General features: G+C 39.5%; 1 protein-coding gene across 3 annotated transcripts in view; it reads left to right on the top strand.

Moving 5' to 3' along the window:
* ADAMTS16 (ADAM metallopeptidase with thrombospondin type 1 motif 16) overlaps positions 1-25,595 on the top strand; it is a 107,950-nt gene that overhangs the window by 13,503 nt on the left and 68,852 nt on the right. For all 3 annotated transcript variants that reach the window (XM_036310385.1, XM_036310386.1, XM_036310384.1), the window contains exons 4-8: positions 15,340-15,622; positions 17,419-17,618; positions 19,478-19,561; positions 21,731-21,890; positions 23,557-23,662. In XM_036310385.1, the coding sequence (XP_036166278.1) occupies positions 15,340-15,622; positions 17,419-17,618; positions 19,478-19,561; positions 21,731-21,890; positions 23,557-23,662 (833 nt within the window). The remainder of the gene's footprint in view (positions 1-15,339; positions 15,623-17,418; positions 17,619-19,477; positions 19,562-21,730; positions 21,891-23,556; positions 23,663-25,595) is intronic.

Genomic DNA, 25,595 nt, shown 5'->3' with positions numbered 1-25,595 from the left:
CTCTAGATTGAAGCAGCACCAACTTATTTCTTTCCAAATAAGGCTGAGCTCCTCACCCTCTCTGGGCCTTAGAAAATGCTGTTCTCACTGCCTGGAGCACAATTCCCTCCCCTCTTCAACTGGCTAAAGGTCTCAATTGGAAAATTACTCCTGGGAGTCATATTTCTCTTCTAAGCCAGGGTAGGTTCCCATGTAATACATTCATGACTCACCTTGGTTTTCTCCTTGAAAGGAATTATAATTTAATCCTTATTTTGATTACTAGATCAGTATTTACCCCTTATAATATACAGTGAGCGCCTAAGGGCAGCACCATGACTTCAGTGAATGATCCCTTCGACCACCAGCACATAACAATATTCCTTGCCCATGGAAGTAATTGAATGGATGGTAGAAGAAAGAGGGATTGGATGAATGGATGATTGGATAAAATTTGAAATTTATAAAAATGAATTTATTAATCACTAGAAATAGATCAAAGGAACATTTTATAAGATAAACTTTTATACTTGAAAGGACCAAATATTTTTCCAATAGCTTACCATTAGTTGTAAACAAAAAATAGAAAAAAATAATTATAAAACTTATGGTTTTGTTCCACTTTCCTTATAGATAGGAAGTATAATGGAGATGAATGGATGGATAGATAAAAGGTTGTAGTTTCAAATTCTAGTTTCATTAATGCTGGAGAGAATCCCTGTATCCAGACAGAGGGTGCAGTGATTGTAAATAGCCATGTCTAGAAATGGTGCTGTGTAAATTGTGTTCGGAAAGCATGCGTTTCCTAGGCAACCACCACCCAGACCCAAGCCAGTCTGTTGAGGCCTTGGGAGCATATTTACACAGCCCAAGTGCTCTTCACATTAGCATGATCTCAGGAAAGGCCGTCTGCAAGTGAGTACTTTTCCAGTCATAACCCCGTAAGCAATTTTCTTCAAAGGGTAGCTGGAATCTCTAAACAAAATTCTAAATAGCAAATGTTGCAATGAGAGGTTATGATGCGATTTATGTAAAGTGTGTTTCAAGAAACTAACTGGCATTTGTTCATTGCTTAGCCTTTTATCCTTAGTGTGTGCTCAGATACATTGTCTCCATTTCTTGGACATATTCCTTGATTCTCAAGCATATGACAAGGGTGGGTTGTCTATTGCACATTCAGATTTCTGAGAAATGGCATTCTTACCACCCCAAATCCTTCACAAAAGGTGATGAAGCAAATTTATTCTGTGTTAACTTTCAGAGATAAAAAGGTGTCACTTATTATAAACTAAGAAAAATAATACATATTTATTGTATTAAGATAAACATATTAAGCGATTGTTTTATCAAAATCCAGAACCAACTTAGTCAACAAGCATTTTGGAGCACCTAAAATTTGAAGGCTGTGGTAGTTACCCTGAGAAATAAAAGAACAGACATACATGAACTCTTTTTATGCAAAAAAGGTGCCTAGATATACATTCAAACAAGAAACAGAATAAAATGACTTCTTAAAATAAGCAAATGGGAAATATAATGGGGAAAAATGGCCTTTAGAGTTAGACAAATTTCTCTCACTAGCCAAGTGGCTCATGTGCAGTCCAGTTTTCTTAATTTGTAAATAACACTGGCCTCATATAGTTGCATGAGCATTAAATGAGACTATAGATATATATTTTAAAAGCCCTTTGCACAGTGCTTGGTGCATACTACGGGCTGAGCAAGTATTTGTTCTCTTCCTCCTACCCCCATTATTAAACTATGTAATTTGGATTAAAATCTAATTAGAGAATAACTGTGCATGTTGTAATACAACCAAGTTCAACTAAAGTTAAAGAACCAAGAGATGGAGTTATACTGACCTTCAGGGAAGCCGCACAGATGAGGTGGGGAAAGGATTAGACCATATTTTGGTTACAATAGAAACCTTTAGGTGATTTCTTGAAAGCACTTTAGGATGATAAAAAGACATATCGTTTGAGCAAGCAATTTAAAATGCAAGAGCATTGTTTATGCAATTCTTAGAACCATTGCTTATGCCCATGTGGTTGATAGAAAATTTTCTATTCCCAACACCTGGGAGATTATTTTGTGCTTAGTGAGGTACCATAAATGAGGGAAGTGCCCAGAACAGCTGACATTTTGACTTTGTATTCCCCCTGCAGCAGCCAAAGGAGCTATAAACCTTGTTTTATGTGCATAGATTATCTCTAACTGCAGATTGGGAGTCTTGACTATTCCCTTTGCAGGTCATCATTAGGTAATAAAACAAAAAGTGATGTATTGCAGAAAAATTAAGCCAAAAGAGAAGCTAGGATGTTTTATATCACAGTTCTGTTTCTGGTTGAGATGTACAAGTATGTGTAGAAGATTTGGGAGACTAAATATTAGATGTTGCAATATGCAAGGGCTGTGCCGTGTAAGTGTGCCATATGTAGAAACATAAGTCATTAATGTTCCTTAAGAAGGTCTATAATATAAGGCAGTCTTTTATTCACTATTCAGTATCATTACTATTAATTTTGGCTGTTGCTTTGATGCATACTGTAATTATATGTTTACTGCTTGAAAACTTTTTTTGGATCTAATTGCAATCATAATTTCTTACCTCTGCCTCTAATAATCCAATATGTTGTCTTTCAGGAGTAGTTTATGAGTTTATACATTTAAATAAAGTTGAGCTCACTAACCCCCACCACTTTTAAGTTTCTTGTTATTAAATCTCTGAAAAGATATAATAATACATGTGTCATACCCTCCTCCAGTGGAGGAAGGACTAGATCCACTTGGTTTATTAAATTTTTTGAAGAAATACTAACACCCACGTATTTGAGGTGGGAACAAGTCTAAAGTCTCAGAATGACTGCAACCCAGACTGTGGTCAGTGCAATGACTTTATGGGAAACAAATGTTTTCTCTAAAATTGGGTTCCAAATTCAGACTGGATCATGCAAAATTTTACATTTACTTAGAATAATGGATGCACTCCTTACTTAAACTAAGCAAACACAGCTTCACCTCAGGCCTGAGTCACACATGTGCACTAGTAGCTGAAAGAAGGCAAATACAGCTTTTAGCCTCACCAGAATGGCCAACTGCTCCTGGATGACTGTCCCTATTTGTAAAGGGGACACACAGTGTTTAAAATGACCTGTGTACTTATGTCTTAAAATATGATGTAAATTAGTGAGAATAATTTGACAGTCTCACAGATTGCAATTTAAATGTAAAAATGTCCTAAGAACTTGTAACTTAAAATTATATTATTGAATGGCAGTCCTCGATTACATATATACCCAATAATTACATATCTTATTGTATATGTATGCTATAATAAAAGTATTACTATATACACTGTAATCAGGCGTTAACATCCATTCTAGCCAATATCCTTACCCAACTATTAAGGCCAACCATATTAATTACATGTTGACATTGTATCATGTTCTATTTTATAGTTTGCAAGTTAATCATCTCATTTGGCAATTATTCACAGTTTAGATTTCACCCTCATCTCATGCAATTTAAAATTGATTCGATTTGGAAACTTCCAAGATGTCTCTTTTGTTTGATCTTAGTTTCAAAGTCAACCCCAACCAACTTGCTTCTCTGATTTCAGCCCTTTCATCTACCCTTGGTCAAAGGTGTGACCAGCTTCAGGCTCTGACATACGATGCAGTGGCCATGACATGGCTGTTGCACACACAATGCACATGTGCATAAAGTTGTAGAGTAAGCATAATAGGTAATTTATTCTTTTATATTTGGCTAGACATAGAGACAAAGATGAATGAGGGGAGTCTGGTTGTCATTGCCATGATTTTAGTTGGATCCTGTATGGAGAATTTCTTTTATGATGAGTTAACTTCCCAAATTCCTATAGTGCTTTGATTCACTTTCCTTTCACATATTCTTTCTACTGTTTTTTATGTCAATAATCTCATAGCACACATTTATACTCTTGCACAGAAAGGTAGCCTGTGATAATATTTTTCTGTCATAAGAAAAGTAAACACATCCTTAAGGCTTTGACATGCTTCAATTATGGTGGCTCTTTGGAAATGGTGGTTCCTCTGTTTATTGTAACCAGACAATGAGGAGGATTGTGATGGTTTCACACAAAGGTTGTTTATCTCACCTACCCATCGCTTTTCTCCAACACCTAAACCAGAGCCTTGGGGAAAAATTCTTAACCTAAAACTGATCTAATGCTTAGTGGACTCAAGTAATTGGAGTCAAAACTGTTCCAATGCTTAATGTACTCAATGTGTCATTATTTTGAAAAGACTTAGTTGCAATCTAGTCCATGTTTAGTTGTTACAAAACAAATATATATGGTGAATTCTGCTTCTTTATTATAGGATGATATATGTTAAAGTATGTGTTAGTGATGCAATTTGAATGATTTCAAGAAATATGATAATACACCCATTATAAATGATGAACATTGATATTAAAATGAGCACTTACTGTATGCCAGGCTGGGCATTTTTGTAAGCAAATTAATTGCATGCATTACTATTGCATTTCATTCTATTAGCAATACTAGAAGAGGTTCTGTTCCCATTATGTACAAAAGGAATCTGAGGATCAGGCAGATTATGTAGCCTGCCAAAAGCTGCCATCTAACAAGGGACAGACAGAGTCCAGATTCCAAGGCAAATCTACTGGGTCTCAGAACAAATGATGAGCTTTCCACACAGCACCCATGTCTCCTTCCAGGGTCATTCGCTATCTGTATCCTTGTGTATCCTTAGAATCTAATTGATTGGTTGGACAACATTGGATCTTGTCAGTAAAAAAAAAACAAAAACAAAAACAAAAAAACAGAAAACTTAGATGTACAAAACCTGCGCTTTTAATCACTTTGATGCTTGCGAGGGGGACAACTGTGCAATAATTGGGAACCACCTCACTCAGAAAACTGATTCCTCCAGAAAATTTGTAGGTGAGGGCTTTTATAGCTCTGTGTTTATAGCTCTAGTGGTTATCAACTCACATGATTATAAAATTTGGTGACAAAAGACCAGAAAGAGAGGACAAGACAGAGAACATATGTTTAAAACATTTTAAAAAACATATTTAATCCAACACTAATCAAGGAAGGCTATATAAATTTCCCATTGAAATAACGGCGGGTCCCTCTAATTCACCCTAATTCTCACTAGCAGACACTGTGCCTTCCTAATGGATAAGACAACAGTGTTTACAACAGCATTACTCCCTTTCATATGGCTGAGTCAGAAATGGATGTGAGAATTGGCAGAAAGGCAACTTCAGAGAGCATTGTGATCTTAGCCATCATTGGCTGACCAAGAGAAGCGAATGTCTCACTTGGACATGACTAGAAAACTGATTTTAGGATATTCTATTTTTATTTTGTGTGTGAAAAAAAAGTATGTAAGAGATCATGTAGATATCCCTCATCTATCTTTTGGGATATTTTGTGGTTGAATGGATTAAGGAGCCTAAATTAGCATTAGTATCCCGTTAATATGGAACAGTGTATTTGCAGGATGGCTGTTTACCCCTCGTGAGGCTGCACACTATTTTTATGGCCACAGAAGAGGAGGATGAAGCCGAGCCCACGCTTATTAGGAGTTGCTCTCTCTGAGCCACAGTGAGAATCGAATTCTTTCCTCACTGGCGGGCAAAGGTAACAGCTGACTGCCCTGTGAAGGTTTAGACAAACCAGCTGTGAATCACACTAAGGAACCAACCTAGCCTGTTCTTTTCATTATTTGTTTCCTTTGTTTCCCTCTGGAAGTGATGGACCTGCCGGAGAGAGCTTTCTAATAGTGAGCTCTCCCCTTGTGTCGGTGCTGTTTGGAAGATCTCTACATTCTCATAGACTAATTTTGCCATAGCATTTGCCAGTGTTTTATTTCTACAAAAAAAAAAAAAAGATGGCATTTGCTTCATAGATTCTTCAGCACAGCATATTAAGAAGGCAATCAAAAATACACCATTTTGAATATGCATTGCCACATTGTATAATGATTATAGATTTGATCTGGCAGCCTGGGAATAGGACTGATCATAACTTTTATAATCCCCTTGAGATACTCTGATATGTGTATGAAAGTATATGCAGTCATATATATAACTGAGGCTGGAATTTGTGAATGGTCAACTTTGGTATCCAGAGTAACGGATGTTTAAAGGAGCTGCCTAGAATGTTCCATGCCTAACAGAGGTCATGTAGAACAGACAGTGTTGGTATAAATGACCATCCCCAGGCCCTGTGGTACAGCAGCAATTATTTAGCCATCTTTTACTAGTAAGTCTATTCCAGTGAACTTAATGGATAGTGTTGTACTTGGTACTGCTGTTGATATTTACTAATATACCATCAGAAAATATTGATGTCTAAAGTCATCACTTCATTGCTTGAAAAGAAGGAAGATTGGTAGTAACAAACTTTATACCAAGTCACATTGTGTCCTAGAAAGCCAGCCAATATATGAAAGACATTGACAAAAATGGAGGGGGGTTGTGTGTGTCCTTCCTGAGCTCTGGGCTGGGAAGTGAAAGATGACAGTTAAGCACAGGATGTGCGGGCCTTGGCCCTCAGGACTCATGCCCTGGATGTGTCTTGGTGGTGGGTTTGTGAATCTTATTAAGTAAACCTGTTTTTCACAAACCCCCTCCCACCCCAGAGCTGCTGAGTCAGAACATCAGAGGGTAGAAGGTAGGAGGAGCATGAATTTCAATGAGCTGTTCACTTCTCATGGACAGAAAGTTTTGAGAATCATGGCTGGATATGCAAAGGTTATCAGACTCTATGAATAATACCCATGATCTATGGGCCCTTCTTTAGGGAGATCCATGAAGTTCCTACTGTGTGCCCACAGTTGGATACCCATAGGTAAAGTATATGTGTGATCCTTTTCTTTTGGACAGCCCAGTTCAATGGCAGTGGGGAGGAGGAGATGAACTGATTTCAAATCTTAATCATCTTTTAGAGTTGCCTTGGTGAAAATGAGACTGGACAGATAACTTTTCTCAGCCTTGCAATTTTCCACGCAATCAAGGAAGGAAGCTCAGACAGCTCTCATGCTCCTGGGGCTTTAGGCACCCTCTTGGCTTCATTATTTGCCTCTGTTTTCTTTTGCAAGAAACCTGACCTTTGAATGGCCTTGCAGTCTGTGCTGCACTGTTTGTTAGGCTGTTGTTTCCAAGAACACACCTTCGAATGAACTTCATCCCACTGTGCACCTAGGAAGCACCCAGGTGTGGAGGGAATGGCCATAAAAACTCAGCAGGTCTGGCCTCCCGTCCTAGTTGTGAGCCCTTGTTCCTGGTGTCTCCATCTTATTGTCTTAATGCGTTAGTGAGGTGTAATTTACACAACAGAAGCTCACCAATTTAAGTGCACAATTCAGTGATATTGTGCAGCCATTTCCTCAATCCAGCTTTAGACCACTCCCACCACTCCATGCCCAACTGCAGTATTTTCTGCTCCCAGCCCCAGTTCACAATAACTGTTCTGGTTCCTGCCTCTATAGTTTTGCCTCTTTTTCTTTGGCATGTAGTAGAAACAAAATCAGACAACACAGGGTCTTTTGCTCTGGCTTATTTTGCTTGTCATGATGTTTTTGGATTCAGCCATGTTCAGTAGTACTTCATTGCCTTCCTTGCTGAATGATATTCCATTGTAAAAATAAAGCAGGTTTTGTTTATTTGTTCACCAGTTGATGGACATTTGGATTGTTCCTTTTTCCCACAAAAATGTAGCTGTTACTTCCTACCTTGCAAATCTGTTCTCAGGATCATTGATAATAGGGTATTCAGCCCCTAGAACAGAGGCAAGCACATAGTAGGTGATCAATAAATGAATGCCATCATATTAATATGATTAACAGGAATATGATGTGACCTTCCTGGAACCTTCAGCTTAAAGAGCACTAGATAACAACACCAGAGAGACTAGATATCAACACCAAGAGCACTGAAGAGAAATACCCAGTGGCATAACTAAATAGAGAAAACAGCTGACTCATGAGCTAAGTGTCAGCTTGATGAGTTCATAGCAGAATTCGCCTCAAGCTGGCAACCTGCCACTGCCAGAGGGAAGGGTGCCATGGGCTTGCACACTGGGATGGATCGAGTGTGTGTGGAAAAAACATGATAATTTCAGCAATGGCTTATAGATCCAGGTGACAACACCCTGGGGTCCCATGGCCTCTAATGAGAAACATGTGTGCCTGCCCACATCATGACTGTGGCTTACCTCTCTCCCATGAGGACCTGTCAATGGCTGTCCCACTCTGCTGTGACTCTCTCTGCCATGACACACTGGTAGTGCTGTCTAGCTCTGTTGTGACTCTCTCACTACCTTTGGCCTTTTGGTCTTTTTCTTTTCAACCTGCACAGAGTCTTGTACACACACAATCTCCTCTCTTTTTTTTGCAACTTTCTATATGCTGCCCTCATTAAAAATATATATGTATATGTAATCTTCACAGCCATACTAGGAAATAGCTGTAGATGTATCATCTGCTTGCAAATATAGGAACTGGGTCTCAGGACACACACACACACACACACACACACACACACAAGTTCACCCTCTGAAGAGAGGCAGATCCAGGACTTGAACCATATATTTTGCTTTAGGAGCCACTGCTTGCCATTATACCACCGCAGCGTGTGCCACAAGGCAGAGACTCACATCTGCTCCATCATTAAGAACATGATGGCAAGCAAATCCCTATACCTCACACTGTCACTCCAAACTGAGTAATGAGGAAGATCCAGGCCAGCGGAGGTCTGGTGGTGGTGTGTACAGGAAACAAAATGAGTGGGGGTGAAGGCTTTGAGGCCACGGGGAGTCTGTGTGTTTCTGGAACAGGAACAATGGCTGGCACAGCAGAAGCATCCTGAGCCACAGGGCCTCCCTCTGGTCTCTTCACAGCCAGCTCATCTCATTTAGGGCTTTGCTGAAATGCCACCTTCTCAGTGAGGCCACTGGCCACCTATCTAAAGCTGAGCCCCCCTTTCCTCCACTCCTGATGTCCTTTGTCAACCTGGGTTGTTTCTTTTTTATTTAAATTTTTTATTATAGTTTACATTCAGTATTATTTTGTATTGGTTCTGGGCGTACAGCTTAGTAGTTAGATAATCATATACTTTACAAAGTGATCCCCCAAGTGCCCACCTGGCACCATATATAGTTTTTACAATATTACTCACTGTATAAGCTGTACATCCCCTATACAACATAGGGAATGTAGCCTTTATTTCAAAATAGACTTTACTTTTTAGAGCAGTTTTAACGAAACAAAAATTGAGCAGAAGGTAGATATTTACCATTTACACCAGCCATGGGCAAACTACGACCCGCGGGCCAGATGCGGCCCTTTTGAAATGAATAAAACTAAAAAAAAAAGACCGTACCCTTTTATGTAATGATGTTTACTTTGAATTTATATTCGTTCACACAAACACTCCATCCATGCTTTTGTTCCGGCCCTCCGGTCCAGTTTAAGAACCCATTGTGGCCCTCGAGTCAAAAAGTTTGCCCACCCCTGATTTACACCCTGCCCCCCAGACATACAGCCTCCTCCATTATCAACATTCCCCACCAGAGTGGTACATTTGTTACAACTGATGAACTTACATTGACACATCATAATCACCCAAAGTCCATAGGTTACATTAGAGCTCACTTTTGGTGTTGTGCATTGTATGGGTTTAGACAAATATATAATGACATGTACCCATCATTATAATATCACACAAAGTATTTGACCTGCCCGAAAAATCCTCTGTGCTCTGTCTAGTCATTCCTCTCTCCATAGTAACCTCTAGTAACCACTTTTCTTTTCACTGTCTCCATAGTTTTGCCTTTTCCAGATGTCATATAGTGAAATCATAGCGGATGTAACCTTTTTATTTTGGGTTTCCTTCATTTAGCAACATTAATTTAAGTTTACTCCATGCCTTTTTATGGTTTGACAGCTCTTTTTCTTTACTGCGGAATAATATTCCATTGTCTGAATGTGCCATAGCTTACTCATCTATTCACTTACTAAAGGGCATCTAGGTTGCTTCCAAGTTTTGGCAATTATGAAGCTGCTATAAATATTCATGTGCAAAGGTTTTTGTGTGAATATAAATTTTAACTCATTTGTATAAATACAAAGGAGTGTGATTGCTGGATCTTATAGTAAGAGCTTGTTTAGTTTTTGTAAGAAACAGCTGAACTGTCTTCTAAAGTGGCTGCACCATTTTGATTCTCACCAACAGTGAATGAAAGTTCCTGTAACTTACATCCTTACTAGCATTTGATGTTGTCAGTTTGGCTATTCTAATAGGTATGTAGTGGTATCTCATTGTTTTAATTTGCATTTTCCTGATGACATGTGATATGGAGCATCTTTTCATATATTTATTTCCCATCTGTATATCTTTCTGTTGAGGTGGCTACTAAGATCTTTGGACCTTTTTTAAATCGAATTGTTTGTTTTCTTTCTTTTAAATGGGAATATTAATCCTCAGTTAACATGTTTGTTATTAGGATAGGAGTAATATATAGAGCAAATTACATAGCACATTATCTGCCACATAGATGGTGCCCAAGACAAAGTAACTGTTATTTTTATTCATATTTATATTCATAACTAGAGGCCTGGTGCATGAAATTTGTGCACTCGGGGGGTTCCCTCAGCCCGGCCTGTGCCCTCTCACAATCCAGGAGCCCTTGGGGATGTCCAACTGATGGCTTAGTCCTTAGCGCTGCAGCAGAAGTGGGAGAGACTCCCACCACCACCACTGTGCATGCCAGTCATGAGCCCAGCTCAGGACTTCACACTGACTATCAGGGGGCAGCTTCTTCATTAAGCATCTGCCCCCTGGTGGTCAGTGTACATCATAGTGACCACTGTTCGGTCTATTTGCATATTAGCCTTTTATTATATAGGACTAGTGGCCTGGTGCACGAAATTTGTGCGGGGGGGGGGGGGATGTCCCTCAGCCTGGCCTACATCCTCTCCAATCTGGGACCCCTCGGGGGATGTCCAGCTGCCAGTTTAGGCCCGATCCCCAATCCCCGGCAGTCGGACATCCCTCTCACAATCTGGGACCGCTGGCTCCTAACCGCTCACCTGTCTGCCTGCCTGATCACCCCTAACCACTCTACCTGCTGGCCTGATCGCCCCCAAATGCCCCCCCTTCAAGCCTTCTTGCTGCCAACTGCCCCCCTGCCAGCATGCTCACCCCCAAATGCCCCCCCAGTGGCCTGCTCACCCCCAAATGCCCCCCCTGCCAGCCTGCTCGCCCCCAACTGGCCCCCCACCAGCCTGCTCGCCTACAACTGTCCTCCCCTGATATCCTTATCGCCCCCAACTACCCTCCCCTGCCATCCTGATCTCCCCTAACCACCTCTGCCTCAGCCCCACCACCATGCCTTTGTCCAGAAGGTCTGCCAGAAGGTCTCCCAGTCTAATTAGCATATTATCCTTTTATTAGTATAGGTAATATACATAATAATTAGTCTATTAATTAATAAACCATCTGAGAGCTAAAAGAGAATGTTGGGTTTTGAGATGGTCCAATACATAGCTTCCTTTTTTCTTACATTTTTTTCCCTTTTTGTTTTTCATAAATCCTGTATTCTCAGTTAATTATAAAATGTGAATAAAAAAAAGAGTAACTTAGATGGTAGATCTATGTATTTTTAAATCATGTTTGGAGAAAGTGGAATATTTATACAGGTGAGTGGCTTTCCTAAAACTGGGCTCCAATTTAGACCTATGCACTGAGTTGCAGGAGGTGCTAGGTCCATGAAAGTGACCAACCTGGGACAGCTTCTCACCTATGCTGCCCATCTGGCAGCTAAGCCTATCCTATGATCAAGATCCATTGAGTAGTTGAGCTTCCTCTAGGACATTGTTCATGAGAGGAAAGGGCTATACTACTCATGCCCAGTTTTGAGTTCAAATTTGCAGATAAGGCATTTTCTCCTAGGAGAGGAACCAGTGAGGGGCAAGAAGTGTGGTGCTCCTGGATCCCAACATGCTAAAGAAATGATAAAGTGGGGAGAAGTATTTACCTCAAACAGTGGGTCACCCTTCACTCTAGGTTTGTTGTTCAGCCAAGCAAGCTACTGGGAGTCACAAATGATCATATTTATCTAAGCTCTAATCATAAGTTATGTCAGTACTAAGATTAGATCATAAGGTAAGGCAAGAAATGCTGATAATTTAATGTTCAAGTGAATTAAATTAATATGACAAACAAAAATATGAGAGCTCTTCAAATTTTAAGGAAAAGTGATGAAAGATGAGCATTCACTGTGCTGCTCCCTTGAAGCTTCAGTTATGAGGTTTTAAGACAAAAATCACTGTATCAAACAGCAGATGAAAAGCATAGATTCCGGAATAGTCTTGAATAATTATTTGGAGTAGCCAGGGATCATTCTAATGCAATGATTAATTGTACTTGAAAATTACAACTCTGCTTCCTCCTGCCATAAAATTTATTCAAAGCCTGATTGTCTAAAGGCTCAGGTGTTCTCAACTCAGCTGTGCAGCCATTGATCCTGCAACGATGTGTGTTGGCACTTCATCCAAGTCCCACTTGTTGTCTTTGGCCTGGTCACACGGTCCAGGTAGAATTCAACAAAGTGAATGAATTTGTTTGAGTCATGCAAGTGGGAAAGGCATAGAAAAAGTCTTGTGACTAGTGACCAAGATTTGAACTGAGCAAATGACTGAATTTTGAAGACTGGACTGATTTTGGTTTGTGATGATGGGTGATTCCTATGACCAGCACACAGCCCCATTATCCTTGAAGGCAAGAGGCCCAATGCCTAAGCCAGGTGCACAGTAGGGACAGGAATAATAGGAATCAGATGCAAAATCTCTTGGGAAAGAGAGAACCTTTTGGTTATTTAACTTCTTAGGAGATTTTGGCTGAATTTTGATTTTCAAAGCATCACAAATAATTGTGCAACAAAACTTACTGTGATTTTGGGCACTTAGCAAGTGATGGACTGGCCTTGGGCCAGGTTCATGTTTGACCCTGAGGTATAAGGAAATAAAAAGCAGAGTTTGGCTTTTATGAAAGTTCTATAAATGTTAAAATTGTCTTGTGTTTCTGAGACATCGTTAAGAAGACTAGAACAAGTAGAATATTCTCAAAACAAATAACAGTTGAGAGTAAAAATGCAGTTACTAGGGAATTAAAATGCATGTTTCTCTTAATGAGCCCGATCATGCTTTCACTGTGTTTATTGACAGCTAGTTGTCTTGAAAATAGCTTATGGTGTCATCTGAGACAATCTTGGAACCAGTTCAGTGAGGACTTCTTACACTGCAGGAGAAACAGACTCAGTGGTTGGGCATTTATCTATTTCTTCTTAATTTCCATTTTATTTTTTGATTCATGCAACTTTTATAGACAGTGTCTGTAAATAGATACACAATAATAGAAATCTACCAACTTTTAATTGTGGATAACCGCACATAGATCACAATAAACATCCTACTTTCGAACTTCAACACTTTCTTTACTTACATTGCTCAAAAGCAGAATTTCTCAGCGCTAACATGACACACATTTTTTCCTTCCTCATAAATGCAACATGAGTGTTTGGTAGGCTTCCCAGTGTGAAATGATTTACAGAATTGGCCATGCTAGAGTTGCAGGCCCCAGGAGAGCTCCTTTGCAGAGCGTGGAGGACATTAGCCTTTTCTGAAGCCTGGTTAATAATCCACCCAGCTGACATCCCAGTGGTTACTGTGAGCAGGCATACACTAGACATTTTATGAGTTTCCAAATAAATATGTTTGACTCAACAAGGAAAAACTTTGATAAGGAGAAAGCATTAATCTTCCATGATTTGCCTAATCTTTTAAATAAACTTGCAAACTAATAATGCAGCAAGATAATGAAGTAAACGTGTTTTTTCTTTTTTTGGTAATTTTTATTATCTATTGATTATCAAAGAATGTCTTATCAGTTATTATGCTCTATGTATTTAATGAAATTGAGGATGGTTTAAACATAGAATGTTGTAACAGACTAAATTACAAATGCAACAAGTACAGTGCTTGACCACTTTGTTAATGAAAATTCAAAAATCCACCAGCTGTGACAGGTCACTCTTGCCTGAAGATCTTGTCCCTCAGCCTGGGCCACCCAGAATATAGCCTTGAACCCAGGGAAAAGCAGGGGAGTCTGGAACAGCTGTTACAGAACACAAGTGTTTTAGTTGAAGCCAGAAAGAGTATAAAAAATAATGGATCAGGCCAGAAGCAAAGATGTGTTTGGGGCAACTGTGTCATGGGGTGCACCAACACTTGGGCTTTAGAAATCTCATACTATACAGTGCAAAGTCCCCCCAAGCCTCCTTAATTGTCAGGGTGACGTATGATATTTTATACTCTTTGTTTTATTAATCCAGCATATTTTGTTTGCACATTTATTGCAGGTCATATGTTTAAAATACATTATTGTTCATTCTTATGAGCTCATAGAAAGTAGCGCTCTTTATATCCACTGTCCAGATGACAAAATGGCAGAGAGAGGCTAAGTAAATATCCTCCAAGATCACACAGATGATATGTAGAATTAGATGATAATTCTACCTGGGATGTTTGCCTTATCTGGCCAATCTCTCTGAGTCCACTTGGGCTTGCATGAGAGATGCCGAATGCCGTCTACTCCAGAGAACCTAGAGAAGCTGGTAGTCTTCCAAGCGGTGATTTGAAAAGCAAGGAATTGTTTGTATAGCAGACAAGTTTTTTTAAAAAAACAAACAATGACTTTTCCTTTTTTTTCTTTTTTAGTTTAATATTTAAACTAGTTACCTTCAATAGAGTGCAATTCCTCTTTGGGTAGTGTTATTACACAAGGTTGAACATATCCAAGATGGCTCTGCTACTCCTGGGTTAGTTTAAATGCATAAAGGATGAAACCCAACTGGCTTTGGCTACTATTTAATTTCAGACTTGGCTATTTCTTGATAGAACTGCAAACTTTAAAGTATTATTGTATTCTAGTTTAGTTGGTAGAGTCCTAGGAGGCAACAAAGATTTCCAAGTCACTCATGTGGAATATGGTGTGAGAAGCTGCTTCCTCTGTGATCCAGAGCATAAATTCCAAGTATTTCACTTTCCACTGTGAGGTGGCAGTTAGGCCCCAGGAGGTCTACCCCCCATGGTGCTGATAGCTTCATTGATAATTTACCAAGTTTACCTTTCCCCACCAGTAGGAACACTAGGGCCAGAGCTTAACCTCAGAAGGTGGGAATGGTATGCTTGTAAGCAAAGATATACAGGAATGCTTGGAGAACTGACTATGGCTCCAATTGGAAGTGTAATTGTGTTTTCTTTCCTTTCCCTATTTTTCCAGTCAGGCATGATAAGAACACAAGAAGCAGATTACTTCTTAAAGCCACTTCCTTCCCACCTAGCAGGGCAACTCAATGACTCTGCCGGGGGTGGGCCTCCTTCCCACATACTGTACAAGAGATCCACAGAGCCACAGGCTCCGAGGGGGCGCCAGGCAATGATGGTCCAGAGGCAGCGGGAGCTGGAAAATCACCACCTCTTCTACCACGAAAATCAAAATCTGCAAGGTGGCTTTGACCTCGGGCACCCACAAAAGCAGCATTTCTGTGGAAGACGCAAGAAATGTATGTAAGGGCGATTCTCTTCATGTGTTTAATGATTTTAACATTTATATAAGCCGATGGAATATTTTTAATTTTCATCAAATTATGTCTGTTCCCAAAGTGACATGTATTAACTGTCCTTACTAAACTTTAGTGACAATTCCAAAGAGAGTACATTATCTGCATGTTCAGTATAAAAGCTCTCTCCATGATAGATGGATAAATAATGGTAGATGTTTTCATTTTTTTAAAAAAAAGCTGTTCCCTGGACAGATTAAATGATGCACTGCTGAGGAATACCGAATCTACCAGACATCTTCAAAAGAACTCTGGCATGTCTACTCAGTAATTCTATATTTTTGAGGTCTAGATTTATTAAAGCCCACATAGTTTTCCTGCTGAGGTCATTTATCTCTATACATATTTATGTACTTGACTCACCACATCAAAAGACAGACTTGCAAGACATAAATTTACCTACAATTTATCACCAAGCTTTATCAAAGTCTTTTTTTGTCATGAACATTTAGGAGGTGATGTGTTATTTACATTTTATGTAGGAACCTCTCACAAATTCAAAATAGGAGTTCAGTGTTCTTTGGAACTTCCCTCACTTCCTTCAGCTTCTCCGTCCACCATCACTTCATTAAGCCTTCCTCCCATGAGCCCATCTTCACCCAGCCCCATCTTTTTCTGCTGTTTGGTTTACTATACCCAATGCCCTAAAATAGAGGTGGGCATGAGCAGGAGCTCCATATATGTTGTGGAAGGGAGTGAACCACCCATAACCAGTGGGCACCTATAATGAAAGAATAAGTACCGTAATACCTGTGGATATTTTGAAGTCTATTTTCCCATGATACAATTCTAACCACGTTTTCTAAGGCATCTACTAAACCGAATTGTTTTTAACCTAGATTTAACTTACTGATTATAAATGCCAAAACTATTTTTTTAAAGACAGATTCTTCAACTTTTTTTTTTAATTGATTTCAGAGAAGAAGGGAGAGGGAAAGAGAAAGATGGAAACATCAATGATGAGAGAAATCATTGATCGGCTGCCTCCTGCATGTCCCCCCACTGGGGATTGAGGCCACAACCCGGGCATGTGCCCTGACTGGGAATCGAACCCTGACCTCCTGATTCACAGGTCGATGCCCACCCACTGAGCTCTGCTGGCCAGGCGTCATAATTATTTTTAAATGTCTTGCTTCAAGAGGACAGAGTATATTTTGTCTCCTAATTAAGTTAGGTAAATATTTATGGTGCTTTCTAGGAAAGCCAGTTCTGCAGTGAGGTTGATCTGTCCCAAGTCATTTAGAATCTGTTTGAGACACTACAGACAAACCAGTCATGTGTGCAGACATAAGACTCAGCTTTAAAACTCTCAGGTCATTAAAATCCTTCAAATAAGGAAATGATGCAAGACAACACTCTTTCTTGTAATTGTTAGTTTTATTGCTTTATCAAGAATTCATTTGCACAGCCCATTCCATAAATTCTTATGCTAATAGTCTTTGAGCTTTATGTTTCTAGATGCTGGCACTACAGAGCAAAAATGACCTTCTCTTGTTTTAAATCAGGACAAAATTATACAAAGGTAAATAAAGCAATGATTTCCATGACATCTAGACTCTACGGACTTTATTTGAATTGTGTTCCACTTTAACACAAGTTTTGTATCACAAAGTTTTACGGATTATATGGTTCATATATAATGAACAATCATTTTTTAAATTCAATTTCTATATAACAAGTTCCACCACTCATTTTAGTGATTAATTTGCTCTAATTCACTGTCTATATATCCCTCATAGACATGCCCAAGCCTCCCAAAGAAGACCTTTTCATCTTGCCTGATGAGTACAAGTCTTGCCCACGGCACAAGCGCTCTCTTCTGAAGTCCCATAGGAATAAAGAACTGAATGTGGAGACGTTGGTGGTGGTTGACAAAAAGATGATGCAAAATCATGGCCATGAAAATATCACCACCTATGTGCTGACAATACTCAACATGGTAAGAACATCCATCCTGTTGAGGCTGAGTGTATAGTTACACCTAATGGGGTGTGTGTGCATATGTGTTTTACATTCTGCTTTTTACTTATGGATTTATGTCTCATACATAGAAATATTTTATCTGTGGTAAGTCCTTCAGTTTTACTATGCTCAGATCAAAAGAGCCATTTTTAGAACGTCAGAGAACAAATTAAGGTGGATGAAGAATTTGATCCTCTCTGTAAGCCAGTAACCTGTTTTGATGTACTAATGTCTCAGTTCAGAAATCTAAAAGTGTATGCTGAGACATTTTGGTGCATCAAATCTGCTTATCACCACTGTATGTGTGGTTTTTTAGATGGTTACATAGAAATACTCATTTTAGGAATGTTAATGCCCAGCTATTGAGTATACGTTATTTTATCTAGAAAAGCAGAAAAACAATACAGCTTTTTAGAATGTCATCTCAGATAAGGAGTGTCTGTCCCCAGAGTGGCAGCTATAGTAATTATGGAAGAGTGGTAAGAGGTATCTAAGGCTCATTTCACTTAAGTGACATCTAGGTAACAGTAGATAAAATCTTGGGTCAACAAAATGATTTAAAAAATAGTTAAAATTGACATATAACATTCTGTAAATTTAGGCTGTATAAAGTGATAATTTGACATACATACATGTGGCATAATGATTACCAAAATAAGTTACTTAGCACATCTATCACAACACATAGATCCTTGTATTTGTGTATGTATGTGCTAAAAACTTTTAAGACAAAAAAAAAAAAAATAGTTGTGCCCTGGCCGGTGTGGCTCAATTGGTTGAGCATTGTCCCATGCACCTAGAGGTCACTTGTTTGATTCCTGGTCAGGGCACATGCCCGGATTCTGAGCTCAATCCCCAGTAGGGGACATACAGGAGATAACAGATCAATACTTCCCTCTCCCTCTTCCTTCCTCTGTCTCTAGAAAAAAAAAAATCAATAGAAACATATTTTAAAAAGAGTTGTGATAACAATATTTTAAAAATCTACTTTATGTTCCGCCATAATGAACAGAGTACCCCTAAGTGTGTTTTATATTCCATTATGCCACATGCCTATATGGCTAGGGTCATTTTTGGTAGGTTGACCCATGTGGTTTATGACCTCCTAGGAACTGAGGGAGACAGTGACACTGAGGCACCTACAACTACACAGCCACAGGGCTAAGGACAGCAGGGCCCGGGATGCTCTGATTTGAGCAAGTGTCACCTCTATTATGTATAACTTTTCTAATGTTTCTACACCTCAAGTGTAGAGTGGGGAGAGGTATATCAGTGCCAAGTCACCTCCCTATTGTATCCCACACTGCCCACTATCATCACTTATCACCCCAAATGCCATATCAAATGTTTGTGATCATCATCTCAAATGTTTGTCTCTTTCTTTGATCATTTCCATGTTTTCTTTTAATTCTCATGCACCCTTGGTCTTTTCCCAGCATTTGTTTTATGCTTCGGAATCTCTTGCCAGGAGAGCATGGGGGGTACTTACCTATGCAGTTATCACTATGAGTAAAATATCCTCTATTCAATTCAATTGAGGACACTTTGCAATTCAGAGACCTTGTAATCCCTACATTGGGGTTTCAGAAGAAGTGGAACCTCCCTCCCCAAACTTCAGTTTTTCACTGCCAGCACCAATGACAGGGATTCAACAATTGGTCTTTTGGTAAAAGATATTCATATACCTGTCTGTCGGGCAGTATAAGAAACATAATGATGCTGTATTACTAGGAAACATGGGGATTGGCCTTCAGCATCAGAACTCCAGGCAGACTGAGGGCTGGGGGAAAATGGTGTCACGTATGGAGACTGACATGGATTACCTGTCTTTTTCAGGTGTCTGCTTTATTCAAAGATGGAACAATAGGAGGAAACATCAACATTGCAATTGTAGGTCTGATTCTTCTAGAAGAAGAACAGGTATTCTGTCTCTAAAACATCAACTTTTCTCCCAGAAAAATAAATGCAAAATAACGCTTTGTTTTCTTTAATATGGATTCTTTAATTCTCTTTCCCTTGGGGACAAAAAATTTTAATATTTTGTGTCTTATGCAATGGGTTGCTTGTCAGTTCCTTTAATGATTATTTGACAGTTTGTGTTTTTGTGCAGAGGTAGTAAGAAGTACTCATGTAATTGCTTTATGAGAAAATGGAATAGAAAAGCTGCCTTTAATATATGGGTGGGAAACACACTTGGGAGACAAAGTGCAAACTGTGTCTTCAGCCACCGTGAGCTTTCAGGATGCCACATGGAACTGAGCCCCTTTTGTCTTTTGCTAGAAGACTAAGGATGTCCTGTAGAGTAGACGTTAAATTGTACTGTGTTGCATTGCATTGCTTTGCTCTGTTGTCTCCCAACTGCTAAGACTGATCCCACTAACCCTCACCATCTTTAATCCTAGGATTTTATTTTCATAGAGATTCTGAAGTGTTGAGCACATTTCTCTCATTACATATAAAAAAAAAAATCGAATTATGTTGGATCTTAGTAGCATTTGGTAAAAGCACCTCCTTTGCCTCCATTCCAGAGTCCCAGTCTAAATGTCCAGACATACATTTCAGTTCACAAGAGGATGCATATGAACATCTCGTGGCATAAGTAACGGGGGGGGGGGGGGCGGGGGCGGGGGGCATCTCAGCCATCAAAGGCTCTCGCTTCTATTCTGGCCCAAGGTGATCATTGACTGGGCATGGGAGAGTGAGCCTGGGACCCGAGTCAGGCACCCTGCATCCAGTTCCACCATTGCTGATGTCTTAGCAGAATCTCCTGTTAGCCATAGTTTATTTGTTTATTTATAAAACAAAAGATTTTTAGATGAAATCTAAGATCTAAGATGCCTACGGGCTTTAATATTCTGGGGCTCTGCTCTTTTCCTGGGCAGAGTGGGGGTAGCCAGGACATGCCTATTTCTAGCCTGAATAGTCAGGAAGATACAACCTCATTGTCTTTGTATGTGTCTGGGGAGGGGGTGCTGAGCCAGCAGGGTTTCTCAGGTGACAGGTTAATTATTCCTTGTATTAAATTGTTTTCACCTTGGCATTCCTCCAAGCTGCAAAGAATAGGAGAGGTTATCTTTTGATCGTACACCTGTGTTAACTTTGATTAATGCAGTGTTCCTGGAAATTGCCAGCTGAAGAATGGAAGGCATGCCCCAGTTTTGATGTACAACATCTAGCTCAGGTGTATTTGACTTTCTGGAAAGACAAAAACTTGTAAAGAGAAAACATATTGCATGACTGAAGGACAAAAATTCCAACACAACATTCCAGTCATGAGAGCCTTACACAAGTTGTCCTAGAATTGAGGTATTTGATCTGGTTTTCTGTGACCATTATAGGAAAATACAGCATTGCTATAAATAAGGTTCACACCTTTCATTGCAGCCTGTTCTGGATGTTCCTGCAGCTCCCGAATTCTTCATTTCCCAAGTGTTCACAAGTTCTTCTGATATTTCACAGTTACTTTACTAGACCTTGGTATATGCAAATAAGGTCACATGTTTTCTATGTGGTTTCCTTCCAGTTCCAGTCTATTTTCCAGAAATAAAGCTTTCCCAATTGACCTGCCTTCCTCATGAATATGATGCCTCTGTGGTGACTTAGTAACACTGCAATAATAAATATTGAAAGGGCTATAAGTTGGAAATCCCACTTGCTCAACTTGCTAATGAAGTAAACATGCAGTGACTAGGTGTACTTTGTGTATGTGTTTAGTCACATGCAAATGATCCTATTGTCTTATATAATTTTGCAAACTGTTTTACAAAGATTTTTAAGGCAAAAAATTTGATACACAAAAATAATCTTTCATGGCTCACTGAAAATGCATTCAGGGTCAGCTAAATGCATCCCAACTGTTTTAGCACAGAACTAGAGAAATGTACACTAAATCTCTATGGTTTTATGTGACATACTTTTTTTGTATTGTAATACATAAAATGGATGCATTAGTACATATGCTATTTGGATCCATCTATGTATTTGAAATCCAAGTTAATGAGAGTTTGCTGTGATACCAAGGCTAGTAACAATTGCATTATACTCTGTTTTCTTTCTGTTCTCATGGTGGCCTTGCTCTCTCTTGCATAGCCAGGGCTTGTGATAAGCCATCACGCGGATCACACCTTAAGTAGCTTCTGCCAGTGGCAGTCTGGTTTGATGGGGAAAGATGGAACTCGCCATGACCACGCCATCTTACTCACAGGTCTGGACATATGCTCCTGGAAGAATGAGCCCTGTGATACTTTGGGTAAGATCATCCAGCAGAGTTTTGAGGACCACATATGGGCTATGCGCCTTCTGTGGCCATATATAGTGAATTCTTGCCCCTATTCCCAATCTATAAGTGGTAGCCACTGCTGAGTGCAATTTTAAAAAAGAAAATGGCATCCTTGTATGAACTTTGGCCAAAAATAAAAGTTTGAATTTATTCATCAAAAGTGATTACTTCACAAAGGAATGTTCCTAAACATATTCAAGAGTTTTTGTCTATTCTAACTTACAAAATAAATTTTTTCATTTCTTCTTCTGAGAGAATGGGGTCGATAGAGTCAAGGGTGTCTTATTATGTGGCAGAAATGGTACATTTATGAATATTATAGAGATATTACAACTATGTTATATTCCTAATTTTTTAAAATTCCTTTATTAATGTTTCAATCATAACAATTTTATATGTCTATAGGGCTGAGTAGATCTTAGAGGCAGCACTTTGACATTTTTTCCAAATAGCGTTAAGCATAGTGTGCTCCTGACCAGAGCTCTCCTGGACATTTTTCCCTAACTCTCCATTTTCCCTAGGATTTTAGTGAGAACAATCCTTTATTATAAAACCACTCATATAGGACTTAGTTTAATACAGTGGGGCCTTGACTTACGAGTGTCCCGACTAACGAGTTTTTTGAGATACCAGATGTCTCTCGGCCGATTTTTTGCATTGAGTTGACAGAATAATTTGAGTTAATGAGCTCCTTAATGAGCTCAGTCTCGGAACAAATTAAACTCGTAAGTCAGGGTCCCACTGTATAGGTTAACCTGACTGCTTGTCCTAGGAAGACCTGCTTATGAGAACTTAGCTGGCTTCTGAGAACTTAGATTTCACGAAGGTTCCCATCATCTTATCTCACAAGTGTGGCTCACTTTGACAAAATTGTTTGAACAAATAATGCAAATTACGTGGAACACCTGCTTTCTTCCTAGGAGTCTGGAATTTGGGTCCATGCCATGCAGAGGCTGCCTCTGTGATCAGCCCCAATAAAACCCCTGGGTCCTGCGTCTCCTCTAATGAGCTTCCCTGGTGGACAACAGTCTACACCTGTTGTGACTTGTTACTAGGGAAATCAATCCTGTCCTGTGTGGATTTACTGGGAGAGGGTTCTGGAAGCTCATGCCTGCTTCCCCCAAGCTTCTCATGTACTTGTTTCCTTTGCTAATGTTTCTCTCTATCCTTTTGCCATGCTAAATCATACTTATGAATATAAAAAATTCTGAGTCTATGTGTATCCTCCAGGCAAATCCTTGAACCTGTGTGGCCTTGGGACTTCCTGACACACCCATTCCCCATAGCACTTTTTATTTCGTCTTTTGAGAATACATATGCTTATAGAAAGAGACAGAAATTCTCCTCCATCTGCAGTGAAACCCCTCTTCTACTGTGTCCAAGTTGTAGCCTGTGATATGAACATTTCATAGAGCCCTGAAGAGTTTTCCATGCAGAGGACAGATCCCCTTCTCCCACATTGTTAAGAGCCCTTTTTGTTAAGTTTTACTAAAGGTTTCCTATTTCATATTTCAGCAGATGGATATGAGAACCAAATTTCCCTAAAGGGTGGACAGTAAATTAGCCTGTATAATACACCCTCTTCCTTTATTTTATTGAAAACTGTTATATATTCGTTTGACCTTTATGCCCATAGGATTTGCGCCCATAAGTGGAATGTGTAGTAAATATCGCAGCTGTACGATTAATGAAGATACAGGTCTTGGACTGGCTTTCACCATCGCCCACGAGTCTGGACACAAGTAAGTACATGTGCATAGGAGGGTCGAGCCCAGGGTCCTTTCCCTCTTGGTTGGTTGCAATAGAAATATGGATTCATTAGGTCAAGTCTGTAAGGGGGGTTCACATATATCCAAGGAGAATGTCATTGACAGGCTGTAAATATTGTCACTTAGGTACTTCTTTTGTTTTTATCTTAATGCCTTGTCCTGCACATTCAGTGCATGTGTTTATACATTCCTCACCCTGTTCTTCCCTTATATTACTGCTCATACTTGCACCTGCCATTGCAGACACTTGTATCAGTCCTGCTCCTCTGTCCTGTGTTAATCCTATTCCATGGTCAGCTCCTGTTAGGGGCTCCAGACAACAGATGGTAGTAACAGGCCCTTCTATTTTTAACTTGTTACTCTTGAGTTCATGTTCTCATATCTCTTTTAGAATTTGGAGAGGTATTTTTTTTGATTGGTGTGCTGAGCAGAGTTTGGGAAGTGCAAGTATTACAGGATATTGGGCCCAGTAGGAGATGGTTTGCTTCCCACGTTCCCATTTTCCAAGTGTTGCCAGTTTTGAAATGGGGCAGCATCAGGGCAAGCAGTGAGCCTGGCAGCTTGGCACAGACAGATGCTGCTGCTGGACAAGCAGCTCTCAGCAATGGGTGGCTTGTCATGGGTGGCATCTTTTTATGTGAAAAGCTTATATTTATTCCTGTTGAATGAAAAATTTCTATCAATAGAAACTTATTATTAGATAAGGTTTCTTGGACCTATAATGCTATAAGCTTGCCTTACCTTGAGGCACCATCTATTAATTTTTTAATGGGCCCTTGCTAACTTCCTACAATTGCCATGATTCATAGGACCACTGACCATATGAAGGTATTTTCCTACTATACTGCAGCTAAACTTGAAATTTCTCCTAGAAAATGCACAACCAGAAAATATAATTTTTTCTCTTTTTTACGTTAACCCCAGTTTTACTTGCAAATGGCCTGAGGTCACTCATTACCCCGACCTGTTCAAAGCATCTGTATGTGCATGTCTGTGTGTGTATGTTCACATGTGCACCTTTGTGTGTAATGGAACCACACAGAGGCCATGCAGACTTGAATTGTGTATGAACTGATGACCTGAAAGTGAAACTGTATATCCCATTACTGATCCCTTCATCATTACAGGTAATGATTGACTTTTTCAGTGCCCAGAAAATTGCACCTACACTTCATAAAGCTTTCAGCAGTTACATCATAATTGTTTTTTTTAATAGACTACTAGAGTTAGAACTTCAAAAACTCTCATTATTTTAACGACACGGGGCTCTTGCTGTCCTCTGAACCATACCTGAATTTAATTAAACAATCAAGGTAAGAAATGTTTAAATCACCAAGGGCTGAGCAAATCGGCATTAGATAAGCAGTTGAGATATGGGCATTGGCAGTGCAAGCAGTTGCAGGTGGTGAATTTAACAGAAGCTAAACTTGATACATCCAACACTGGGGCCTTCAATGACTAACAGTGTTTGCTATTATTTTCTCTTAGAAGTCCATTGTTAATATTTCCTCTTATCACTTGGGCTCGGTCTAGATGGAAAAAGAGATTTTTCCAAACAAGAGATAAGTGCTTGTACTTGCAAGAGGGAATATAGATGGAAGAAGGACAGATGCTCTAGATCTGGATGAAGAGGAGTCCCACTCCCTATAGAATTAACCTCCAGAAAATTAGCAACTCCTTAGTGAGCACCTGATGTTTAGAGGACATTGTGCAAGAGATAGAGGAACTGGGAGCTCGAAAGAGTCAATTTGCCCATGAAATAGCTTTTGATCTTATTGAAATAGGACATATCTGTAAGAGATGTGCAAATTAATTGCATGTGCTAAATGCCAAAATGAGTGATAATAATAGTTATAACAATAATGGCAATAATAATTATAGTACCTTCTCTTTGTGGAGCACTTTT

This window comes from Myotis myotis, unplaced genomic scaffold (assembly GCF_014108235.1).
Source record: "Myotis myotis isolate mMyoMyo1 unplaced genomic scaffold, mMyoMyo1.p scaffold_m19_p_5, whole genome shotgun sequence".
Taxonomy (NCBI): domain Eukaryota; kingdom Metazoa; phylum Chordata; class Mammalia; order Chiroptera; family Vespertilionidae; genus Myotis; species Myotis myotis.
Note: the sequence above shows the minus strand (reverse complement) of the source record. Positions and strands in the feature narration are given on the sequence as shown.